Raw genomic sequence first — 12,985 nt, 5'->3', positions numbered from 1 at the left:
TTCACTCTTTCATTCCTCTTTTCTCCCGCCTCTGGAACAAACTCCCACACTCACTTCAATCACACTCCTCCGTCCAGATCTTCAAAACAGCTGTTCACCACCATCTCTTATCTTCCCCCATCCAAAACCTTGATCTTTTCTACCCCCACTAATTCACCCCAGAGCCACCTTGTTTGAAATTCCAACTTCTTTCCTGGAAGTCTTGGCAGTGTCCATATGTTTTATACCTCTCCCACCCCCCCCCCACCCCCCTTCCCATGCCTCCCCCCCAAAGCCCTCTCCCTCCCACAGTTCTCTCGATGTCTCCATGTCTCTCGGTCCCTGCTCTCAAATGTTGTGTTTGTGTCCTCCCCCCTCTCTCCCCATCTTGTCTACCGCTCCCGATGTTATTTGTTTTGTGTGTCTGTTTGTCTTTCTGTGTGATTAATGTTCGCTCTTTCACGAGCCTCGATCTTGTATACAAAAAAAAAAAAAAAAAAAAAAAAAAAAACCTTACAATAATAGGGATAATAACATGTCTCTCTGCTGCTCCCATGGTGAGCAGGTGTACTAGTTAAATAAATATTAAATATCAATTTTCCTTAGTGCGTGCAGGGAAGTGTTTTAGACACTCACAAAAATAGAGAAAAAACCAAATTGATTTCTTCAAAATGCCATCAGGATTAGAACATCACCAGGCAACGCTGGGGTAAACGCCTGCTAGTTTACGATAAACCTCACCTGTAGAAAAGAAACAGCCTCCAGTTTCTGGAGTGCTTTGTCCATTGTGGATTTTCCTTGACGTAGATCCTCCATCTGCTGCTCCAGTTTCTCCCTCTGCTTCCCAAGAAGAGAAAGTTTCTCCATTTTCCTCTTATTGATTTCACTCTTCATCAGATCCACAGATTCATTCACAAATTGGCACACCAACCTCCGCTTCTCCTCCAAACTGTCCTCAGCATCTCTGCTGGAGTTCTGGGAGGAATCATTGTTTGAATTATTGAAAAATCAGGACGAAACTCTTAGAGAAAATGTAGAAACTAATAAAAGGAACAATGGATTATGGCTGATAGGATTAGATCACTGGTACCAGGTGTGGGTTTTGAAGGTAAAATGAAGTGGGCACTCTTATCTACAAAGATGATTGAGTCCAGGAACCAATCGGAGATTTCAACCTTTAATAAGTCTAAATTAACATTTAATTATTAGACTTTTTAAGCGGTGAAGCCGTTTCCACATTTGCTTTTGTCCGTCAATCAAAAAATGAAGAAGATGAACCTTTCTAATCCACCGTGTTCAATGCTAATGTGTTCGAAAGGGTAATTATAAAGGGTAATTCTAAAGGGTTTGAAACGATAATTCAAAAGGGTAATTGTCACGAGTTTTAAACGGTAATTCTAAAGGGCAATTATCATGGGTTTTAAATGGTAATTATAAAGGGCAATTATCTTGGGTTTTAAACGGTAATTCTAAAGTGTAATTCTCATGGGTTTTAAACGGTAATTATAAAGGGATTCTAATGGGTTTTAAACGGTAATTATAAAGGGATTCTAATGGGTTTTAAACGGTAATTCTAAGGTGTAATTCTCATGGGTTTTAAACGGTAATTTCAAAGGGTAATTCTCATGGGTTTTAAACGTTAATTCTCAAGGACAATTCTCATGGGTTTTAAACGGTAATTATAAAGGGTGTTTAACGGTAATTCTAAAGTGTAATTATCATGGCTTTTAACCAGTACTTCTAAAGGGTAATTCTCATGGGTTTTAAACGTTAATTCTCAAGGACAATTCTCATGGGTTTTAAACGGTAATTTGCTCCAGTAAGGTTGGGCATGGATTGGGAGAATGGGGGAATTATTCTCTCGCACATGACCTCTCATGAGTACTCTGAGAACGTTTGAAAAACATGTGCCAGTAACACATTGGCTAAGTTGTTAGCTCACACATACACATACAAACATGCAGACATCCGTACAATTGTTGGATTAATTGTTGTTTGCTTCATTCTGTTTGCATCGTCATTTCTCTTCTGAATCTTTTGTTATCGTACATCCCATCACAAAACAACCATGACTTATTACAAGAGAAAGAAAATGACCGAACACCTCCCTCGAGTGCATTCAGTTTTTAAATGGGGGAACGGGGTGGGGGACATGACCTTTGCTAAGTTTCCAAGAACACCCATTCCTTGGTGATTCCCACCTCTGTTCGCTCTTTCTCTTCCTGAACCTGCTGTAGTTGGGATGTAACTCTCTCCATTGACTGTGACACGTGAGGATACTTTGCAGCCAAAACACCCTGAACAGAATAAAGAAACAACAGAAGTAAAGAATCGTGAACCTGTGGTGGATTAAAAAGTAACATCCTGCACATAAATAGATAAATACTGCACATTAACATACACATTTGTGAGAAAAATCACAGTGAAGACGATGGCCGTTTGTTCAAACTTCATAACAATCTCTTTTGTTTAAATCTATAGATGCACGAGAAAAAGTCGCAGAACAACATTAACCACAAAAACTGTTTCTCCAATGTATTCAAGGTCGATGTTTGGTGAAGCACTGAAGCTTTCATGATTACATCACTCTACATTAAATTAATTATTTAATTATGTGGCAGGTAGCTGAACTGAGATTATATGACGTCACTGCCTTTTTAATGTTTAAGTTGGAAGATTGAAAGTTGCTCTCGGCCATGAATATTCTTCCTTATTCCAAAACAAACTGAGTTTCTTGTGGTGGATTCTGAACCTTCATCATGTTGATGTAAAATCAACAATTTAACCTTTTTATCAGATGGTCACATGAAAACCTTATTCATTCCTCGTTACGGCTTGTACAGGTGAATGATCAACAGCAGAACATGACAAACAATTCTGATGAGACACTCATTCTCAGAAATGTCACATTTGTGAGGAAATTCCACTTCCATTATGTAACAAGATGATCAGAAATCGATTATAATTGATAATCGGAAAGTAAAAAAAAATTCAGGTGCAACCTCAAGCCCAATACATTAAAAAAACATTTTGGATGAAATACAAACAATAACCGTTTTCATTGATTTACTCACCTTTAGTTCAGAATGAGCAATCTCCACATCAACAACGTCGTGGTCCCTATGTTGTCCACCCATGCACGTGACGCACATCAAGCTCTCATCATCCTTACAATAGAGTTGGATTGGCTTTCCATGTTTTGTGCATCTTAGTTCCTCAATCTTCACTCCCAGATCCACCAATTTGTGCCCTTTCTGTTGATGAGGCTTCAGGTGTTTCTCACAGCAGAGGATCTCACAAGGTACACACCTCTTCGCTGCCTCTCTCTTACAAACCTCACAATGACTATCGGTGCCCCCAGGGCCTCCCTTCTTCACATTCACAATATTTTCCATTAAGTAGGCAATGGTCACATTCTTCTTGAGTTTTGGTTTTTGTGGAAAAACCTCACGGCAAATTGGACAAACACAGGCTGTGTCTTCTTCCTTGCTCGCCCAGTATGTCTCTATACACACACGACAAAACAAGTGGCCGCATGGCAAACCAACAGGCTCGTCATAGAACGCAAGGCACACTGAGCAGGTGAGTGCATCCAAATTATCTCCCATATTAGATGAAGAAGAAGCCATCTCCTTGGCGTCAGAGAAGAGTGTGTAGCAGAATTGAATTAAAACCTGCAAATGGAGATTGAAAAGAAGAAAAAGTTAAGCTTTTTAAACTATAATTATATTGAAATAAATAACTAGAAGCGTGGCTTCATTAGAACACATACCTCCGCATACCTCGTCAGAACGCATACCTCCACCAGGCTGAACAGTTTATAAGTTTTGTATCCCACTGATAGGCTCGATCTGTCTCCGGACCTCAAACAAAATCTAATCGGCTTATTGTTGTCACCTACCAAACTCATCCACCAAGTTTTGTCATATCTCGTCCACAACATTTTGAGATATCATCATATATATAGTTTTTGGACCCCTCTCTCAATGGTGAAGAGTCCCTAAAAAAAAGGTAACCATATTCTCGAAGCCGGATGCGGATCCGGATTCAGATCTTCACCAAAATCTAATCACTATTCCCTTGTCACAGACCGAACTCATCCACCAAGTTTCGTCTGAAACTTTTTGAAATATCGTGCGATATATAGTTTTTGGCCCTCTATCTAAATGGTGAAGAATTACTTTGAAGAATTTTTATGTCCGGATCCAGATCTTCACCAAAATAGAATCAACTTGTCCTGGTCAGACAACCAACCAGTCCACCAAATGTCGTTTGGATCCGTCCATAACGGTTTGAGATATCCTGCTCACAGACAGACCGACAGACAGGGGTGAAAACATGTCGATGCTCTGTCTACATTCAGTGGTGGAGGTAACAATTATGTGAGGAATAATTATCATTCAGATTCAGGGTATTAAAGTGTGTGTGTGTTTGTCGATGTAAGTTAAACAGTTAAAAGGAAGGAGTATGTGATTGAAAATGTGTGAGGATCACTGATATGGATAGAATGTGTTGGTTGCCATGTTGGATTTTCAACATGAAACACTTACTTTTGATGGGAAGAGATAATCACAAAAGAGGGATTGTGGGTAACACTTGAAATGCTGGCAGCAAATAAATTTCGATGAAGATTATTGTCAAATGGAGTAATGAAGATCAGGGTTCAGTGAGAAATGCAGTTTTTTGTATACATCGTCGAGGCTCGTGGGAGATCGGGAGCTCGTACTAGTGCAATGAACGGATCAGAAAGTGACAGGACAAAAGGAACAGCAGAGAGAGGGGGGAAACACGAACAGCAGAGAGAGGGGGGAAACACGAACAGCAGAACCAAAGTAGTTGAAGGCCAAAGGATCTAGAGGGTCTAATGGGGTCTTGAGTGTCTTAAGGGTCTTGGGGGGTTAATTTGTCCAAATAGACTTCAGGAACAAAAGTTAAAGCTCTCAGAGGTTTAGGGTTTGAAGGGTCTGAAGGGTCTAAAGGGCTGAAGGGGTCTAAGGGGTTAAAGGGTCGAAATTAAAAGGTCTGTAATGGTCTGTAAGGTGTACGGGATTTAAAAGGTGAAAATGTCTTAAAGGTATGTTCCTTTCTTAAATTAATTCCTTAATTAAAAGGTATGTCTTAAAGGTAGGTAATTAACGCCACACCACACGTCAACACTTGAGTAACAACATGGCAGCTATTGTTAAATTCCCCGAACTCGAGTATTCTATGGCTCTGGGTTAGCGAATTGTTTTTCTATATAAGATGGAGGTTCATGGAAGAGTAAAACCAGATGTTGGCAAAACGGTTAAGATGGCTGGCTTAAGATTGCAAGGTCCTGAGTTTCAAGCCCCTATCATGCAAATGGGGGCAATCTTGGATCTGTATTACATGAATGAGTGAAAGATGTTTTTGGGGCCAAGTGGGGTCAATCTTGGATCTGTATTTCATAATTGAGTGAAAGATGTTTTTGGGGCCAAGTGGGGTCAATCTTGGATCTGTATTACATGATTGAGTGAAATATGTTTTTGGGGCTAAGTGGGGTCAATCTTGGATCTGTATTACATAATTGAGTGAAATATGTTTTTGGGGCTAAGTGGGGTCAATCTTGGATCTGTATTTCATAATTGAGTGAAAGATGTTTTTGGGGCCAAGTGGGGTCAATCTTGGATCTGTATTACATAATTGAGTGAAAGATGTTTTTGGGGCCAAGTGGGGTCAATCTTGGATCTGTATTTCATAATTGAGTGAAAGATGTTTTTGGGGCCAAGTGGGGTCAATCTTGGATCTGTATTACATGATTGAGTGAAATATGTTTTTGGGGCCAAGTGGGGTCAATCTTGGATCTGTATTTCATAATTGAGTGAAAGATGTTTTTGGGGCCAAGTGGGGTCAATCTTGGATCTGTATTTCATAATTGAGTGAAAGATGTTTTTGGGGCCAAGTGGGGTCAATCTTGGATCTGCATTACATAATTGAGTGAAAGATGTTTTTGGGGCCAAGTGGGGTCAATCTTGGATCTGTATTTCATAATTGAGTGAAAGATGTTTTTGGGGCCAAGTGGGGTCAATCTTGGATCTGTATTTCATAATTGGGCAAAATATGTTTTTGGGACCAAGTGGGGTCAATCTTGGATCTGTATTTCATAATTGAGTGAAAGATGTTTTTGGGACCAAGTGGGGTCAATCTTGGATCTGTATTACATAATTGAGTGAAATATGTTTTTGGGACCAAGTGGGGTCAATCTTGGATCTGTATTACATAATTGAGTGAAATATGTTTTTGGGACCAAGTGGGGTCAATCTTGGATCTGTATTACATAATTGAGTGAAAGATGTTTTTGGGGCCAAGTGGGGTCAATCTTGGATCTGTATTTCATAATTGAGTGAAAGATGTTTTTGGGGCCAAGTGGGGTCAATCTTGGATCTGTATTACATGATTGAGTGAAATATGTTTTTGGGGCCAAGTGGGGTCAATCTTGGATCTGTATTTCATAATTGAGTGAAAGATGTTTTTGGGGCCAAGTGGGGTCAATCTTGGATCTGCATTACATAATTGAGTGAAAGATGTTTTTGGGGCCAAGTGGGGTCAATCTTGGATCTGTATTTCATAATTGAGTGAAAGATGTTTTTGGGGCCAAGTGGGGTCAATCTTGGATCTGTATTTCATAATTGGGCAAAATATGTTTTTGGGACCAAGTGGGGTCAATCTTGGATCTGTATTTCATAATTGAGTGAAAGATGTTTTTGAAGCCAAGTGGGGTCAATCTTGGATCTGTATTTCATAATTGAGTGAAATATGTTTTTGGGACCAAGTGGGGTCAATCTTGGATCTGTATTTCATAATTGAGCAAAAGATGTTTTTGGGACCAAGTGGGGTCAATCTTGGATCTGTATTTCATAATTGAGTGAAAGATGTTTTTGGGGCCAAGTGGGGTCAATCTTGGATCTGTATTTCATAATTGAGTGAAATATGTTTTTGGGACCAAGTGGGGTCAATCTTGGATCTGTATTTCATAATTGAGTGAAATATGTGTTTGGGACCAAGTGGGGTCAATCTTGGATCTGTATTTCATAATTGAGTGAAAGATGTTTTTGAAGCCAAGTGGGGTCAATCTTGGATCTGTATTTCATAATTGAGTGAAATATGTTTTTGGGACCAAGTGGGGTCAATCTTGGATCTGTATTTCATAATTGAGTGAAAGATGTTTTTGAAGCCAAGTGGGGTCAATCTTGGATCTGTATTACAGAATTGAGTGAAATATGTTTTTGGGGCCAAGTGGGGTCAATCTTGGATCTGTATTTCATAATTGAGTGAAAGATGTTTTTGGGGCCAAGTGGGGTCAATCTTGGATCTGTATTACATAATTGAGTGAAAGATGTTTTTGGGGCCAAGTGGGGTCAATCTTGGATCTGTATTTCATAATTGAGTGAAAGATGTTTTTGGGGCCAAGTGGGGTCAATCTTGGATCTGTATTTCATAATTGAGTGAAATATGTTTTTGGGACCAAGTGGGGTCAATCTTGGATCTGTATTTCATAATTGAGTGAAATATGTGTTTGGGACCAAGTGGGGTCAATCTTGGATCTGTATTACATGATTGAGTGAAATATGTTTTTGGGGCCAAGTGGGGTCAATCTTGGATCTGTATTTCATAATTGAGTGAAAGATGTTTTTGGGGCCAAGTGGGGTCAATCTTGGATCTGCATTACATAATTGAGTGAAAGATGTTTTTGGGGCCAAGTGGGGTCAATCTTGGATCTGTATTTCATAATTGAGTGAAAGATGTTTTTGGGGCCAAGTGGGGTCAATCTTGGATCTGTATTTCATAATTGAGCAAAAGATGTTTTTGGGACCAAGTGGGGTCAATCTTGGATCTGTATTTCATAATTGAGTGAAAGATGTTTTTGGGGCCAAGTGGGGTCAATCTTGGATCTGTATTTCATAATTGAGTGAAATATGTTTTTGGGACCATGTGGGGTCAATCTTGGATCTGTATTTCATAATTGAGTGAAATATGTTTTTGGGACCAAGTGGGGTCAATCTTGGATCTGTATTTCATAATTGAGTGAAATATGTTTTTGGGACCAAGTGTGGTCAATCTTGGATCAGTATTACATAATTGAGTGAAAGATGTTTTTGAAGCCAAGTGGGGTCAATCTTGGATCTGTATTTCATAATTGAGTGAAATATGTTTTTGGGACCAAGTGGGGTCAATCTTGGATCTGTATTTCATAATTGAGTGAAATATGTTTTTGGGGCCAAGTGGGGTCAATCTTGGATCTGTATTTCATAATTGAGTGAAAGATGTTGTTGGGGCCTAGTGGGGTCAATCTTGGTTCTGTATTTCATAATTGAGTGAAATATGTTTTTGGGACCAAGTGAGGTCAATCTTGGATCTGTATTTCATAATTGAGTGAAATATGTTTTTGGGACCAAGTGGGGTCAATCTTGGTTCTGTATTTCATAATTGAGTGAAATATGTTTTTGGGACCAAGTGGGGTCAATCTTGGATCTGTATTTCATAATTGTGTGAAATATGTTTTTGGGACCAAGTGGGGTCAATCTTGGTTCTGTATTTCATAATTGAGTGAAATATGTTTTTGGGGCCAAGAGGGGTCAATCTTGGATCTGTATTACATGATTGAGTGAAAGATGTTTTTGGGGCCAAGTGGGGTCAATCTTGGATCTGTATTTCATAATTGAGTGAAAGATGTTTTTGGGGCCAAGTGGGGTCAATCTTGGATCTGTATTTCATAATTGAGTGAAAGATGTTTTTGGGGCCAAGTGGGTTCAATCTTGGATCTGTATTTCATAATTGAGTGAAATATGTTTTTGGAGCCAAGTGGGGTCAATCTTGGATCTGTATTACATAATTGAGTGAAATATGTTTTTGGGGCCAAGAGGGGTCAATCTTGGATCTGTATTACATGATTGAGTGAAAGATGTTTTTGGGGCCAAGTGGGGTCAATCTTGGATCTGTATTTCATAATTGAGTGAAAGATGTTTTTGGGGCTAAGTGGGGTCAATCTTGGATCTGTATTACATAATTGAGTGAAAGATGTTTTTGGGGCCAAGTGGGGTCAATCTTGGATCTGTATTACATGATTGAGTGAAATATGTTTTTGGGGCTAAGTGGGGTCAATCTTGGATCTGTATTACATAATTGAGTGAAATATGTTTTTGGGGCTAAGTGGGGTCAATCTTGGATCTGTATTTCATAATTGAGTGAAAGATGTTTTTGGGGCCAAGTGGGGTCAATCTTGGATCTGTATTACATAATTGAGTGAAAGATGTTTTTGGGGCCAAGTGGGGTCAATCTTGGATCTGTATTACATAATTGAGTGAAAGATGTTTTTGGGGCCAAGTGGGGTCAATCTTGGATCTGTATTTCATAATTGAGTGAAAGATGTTTTTGGGGCCAAGTGGGGTCAATCTTGGATCTGTATTACATGATTGAGTGAAATATGTTTTTGGGGCCAAGTGGGGTCAATCTTGGATCTGTATTTCATAATTGAGTGAAAGATGTTTTTGGGGCCAAGTGGGGTCAATCTTGGATCTGCATTACATAATTGAGTGAAAGATGTTTTTGGGGCCAAGTGGGATCAATCTTGGATCTGTATTTCATAATTGAGTGAAAGATGTTTTTGGGGCCAAGTGGGGTCAATCTTGGATCTGTATTTCATAATTGGGCAAAATATGTTTTTGGGACCAAGTGGGGTCAATCTTGGATCTGTATTTCATAATTGAGTGAAAGATGTTTTTGGGACCAAGTGGGGTCAATCTTGGATCTGTATTACATAATTGAGTGAAATATGTTTTTGGGACCAAGTGGGGTCAATCTTGGATCTGTATTACATAATTGAGTGAAAGATGTTTTTGGGGCCAAGTGGGGTCAATCTTGGATCTGTATTTCATAATTGAGTGAAAGATGTTTTTGGGGCCAAGTGGGGTCAATCTTGGATCTGTATTACATGATTGAGTGAAATATGTTTTTGGGGCCAAGTGGGGTCAATCTTGGATCTGTATTTCATAATTGAGTGAAAGATGTTTTTGGGGCCAAGTGGGGTCAATCTTGGATCTGCATTACATAATTGAGTGAAAGATGTTTTTGGGGCCAAGTGGGGTCAATCTTGGATCTGTATTTCATAATTGAGTGAAAGATGTTTTTGGGGCCAAGTGGGGTCAATCTTGGATCTGTATTTCATAATTGGGCAAAATATGTTTTTGGGACCAAGTGGGGTCAATCTTGGATCTGTATTTCATAATTGAGTGAAATATGTTTTTGGGACCAAGTGGGGTCAATCTTGGATCTGTATTACATGATTGAGTGAAATATGTTTTTGGGGCTAAGTGGGGTCAATCTTGGATCTGTATTACATAATTGAGTGAAATATGTTTTTGGGGCTAAGTGGGGTCAATCTTGGATCTGTATTTCATAATTGAGTGAAAGATGTTTTTGGGGCCAAGTGGGGTCAATCTTGGATCTGTATTACATAATTGAGTGAAATATGTTTTTGGGACCAAGTGGGGTCAATCTTGGATCTGTATTTCATAATTGAGTGAAAGATGTTTTTGAAGCCAAGTGGGGTCAATCTTGGATCTGTATTACATAATTGAGTGAAAGATGTTTTTGGGGCCAAGTGGGGTCAATCTTGGATCTGTATTACATGATTGAGTGAAATATGTTTTTGGGGCTAAGTGGGGTCAATCTTGGATCTGTATTACATAATTGAGTGAAATATGTTTTTGGGGCTAAGTGGGGTCAATCTTGGATCTGTATTTCATAATTGAGTGAAAGATGTTTTTGGGGCCAAGTGGGGTCAATCTTGGATCTGTATTACATAATTGAGTGAAAGATGTTTTTGGGGCCAAGTGGGGTCAATCTTGGATCTGTATTACATAATTGAGTGAAAGATGTTTTTGGGGCCAAGTGGGGTCAATCTTGGATCTGTATTTCATAATTGAGTGAAAGATGTTTTTGGGGCCAAGTGGGGTCAATCTTGGATCTGTATTACATGATTGAGTGAAATATGTTTTTGGGGCCAAGTGGGGTCAATCTTGGATCTGTATTTCATAATTGAGTGAAAGATGTTTTTGGGGCCAAGTGGGGTCAATCTTGGATCTGCATTACATAATTGAGTGAAAGATGTTTTTGGGGCCAAGTGGGGTCAATCTTGGATCTGTATTTCATAATTGAGTGAAAGATGTTTTTGGGGCCAAGTGGGGTCAATCTTGGATCTGTATTTCATAATTGGGCAAAATATGTTTTTGGGACCAAGTGGGGTCAATCTTGGATCTGTATTTCATAATTGAGTGAAAGATGTTTTTGGGACCAAGTGGGGTCAATCTTGGATCTGTATTACATAATTGAGTGAAATATGTTTTTGGGACCAAGTGGGGTCAATCTTGGATCTGTATTACATAATTGAGTGAAAGATGTTTTTGGGGCCAAGTGGGGTCAATCTTGGATCTGTATTTCATAATTGAGTGAAAGATGTTTTTGGGGCCAAGTGGGGTCAATCTTGGATCTGTATTACATGATTGAGTGAAATATGTTTTTGGGGCCAAGTAGGGTCAATCTTGGATCTGTATTACATAATTGAGTGAAATATGATTTTGGGGCCAAGTGGGTTCAATCTTGGATCTGTATTTCATAATTGAGTGAAAGATGTTTTTGAAGCCAAGTGGGGTCAATCTTGGATCTGTATTACATAATTGAGTGAAATATGTTTTTGGGGCCAAGTGGGTTCAATCTTGGATCTGTATTTCATAATTGAGTGAAATATGTTTTTGGGGCCAAGTGGGTTCAATCTTGGATCTGTATTTCATAATTGAGTGAAAGATGTTTTTGGAGCCAAGTGGGGTCAATCTTGGATCTGTATTACATAATTGAGTGAAATATGTTTTTGGGGCCAAGTGGGGTCAATCTTGGATCTGTATTACATGATTGAGTGAAATATGTTTTTGGGGCCAAGTGGGGTCAATCTTGGATCTGTATTTCATAATTGAGTGAAAGATGTTTTTGGGGCCAAGTGGGGTCAATCTTGGATCTGCATTACATAATTGAGTGAAAGATGTTTTTGGGGCCAAGTGGGGTCAATCTTGGATCTGTATTTCATAATTGAGTGAAAGATGTTTTTGGGGCCAAGTGGGGTCAATCTTGGATCTGTATTTCATAATTGAGCAAAAGATGTTTTTGGGACCAAGTGGGGTCAATCTTGGATCTGTATTTCATAATTGAGTGAAAGATGTTTTTGGGGCCAAGTGGGGTCAATCTTGGATCTGTATTACATGATTGAGTGAAATATGTTTTTGGGGCCAAGTGGGGTCAATCTTGGATCTGTATTTCATAATTGAGTGAAAGATGTTTTTGGGGCCAAGTGGGGTCAATCTTGGATCTGTATTTCATAATTGAGTGAAAGATGTTTTTGGGGCCAAGTGGGGTCAATCTTGGATCTGCATTACATAATTGAGTGAAAGATGTTTTTGGGGCCAAGAGGGGTCAATCTTGGATCTGTATTTCATAATTGAGTGAAAGATGTTTTTGGGGCCAAGTGGGGTCAATCTTGGATCTGTATTTCATAATTGAGCAAAAGATGTTTTTGGGACCAAGTGGGGTCAATCTTGGATCTGTATTTCATAATTGAGTGAAAGATGTTTTTGGGGCCAAGTGGGGTCAATCTTGGATCTGTATTTCATAATTGAGTGAAATATGTTTTTGGGACCATGTGGGGTCAATCTTGGATCTGTATTTCATAATTGAGTGAAATATGTTTTTGGGACCAAGTGTGGTCAATCTTGGATCAGTATTTCATAATTGAGTGAAATATGTTTTTGGGACCAAGTGGGGTCAATCTTGGATCTGTATTTCATAATTGAGTGAAATATGTTTTTGGGACCAAGTGGGGTCAATCTTGGATCTGTATTTCATAATTGAGTGAAATATGTTTTTGGGACCAAGTGGGGTCAATCTTGGATCTGTATTACATGATTGAGTGAAAGATGTTTTTGAAGCCAAGTGGGGT

General features: G+C 39.1%; 1 protein-coding gene across 1 annotated transcript in view; it reads right to left on the bottom strand.

Moving 5' to 3' along the window:
- The window catches only part of LOC137418289 (uncharacterized), a 62,697-nt gene that overhangs the window by 36,814 nt on the left and 12,898 nt on the right, over window positions 1–12,985 (bottom strand). Inside the window, exons 2-4 of the mRNA XM_078787139.1 lie at window positions 3,054–3,653; window positions 2,181–2,276; window positions 721–954 (exon numbers count right to left, since the gene is read on the bottom strand). Of these exons, the coding sequence (XP_078643265.1) occupies window positions 721–954; window positions 2,181–2,276; window positions 3,054–3,653 (930 nt within the window). The remainder of the gene's footprint in view (window positions 1–720; window positions 955–2,180; window positions 2,277–3,053; window positions 3,654–12,985) is intronic.

The sequence above is a fragment of the Myxine glutinosa genome, chromosome 1, assembly GCF_964187855.1.
Source record: "Myxine glutinosa chromosome 1, kmMyxGlut1.1, whole genome shotgun sequence".
NCBI classification, from domain to species: domain Eukaryota; kingdom Metazoa; phylum Chordata; class Myxini; order Myxiniformes; family Myxinidae; genus Myxine; species Myxine glutinosa.
The sequence above is the reverse complement of the archived record's forward strand: the minus strand, read 5'-3'. Positions and strand labels throughout refer to the sequence as shown.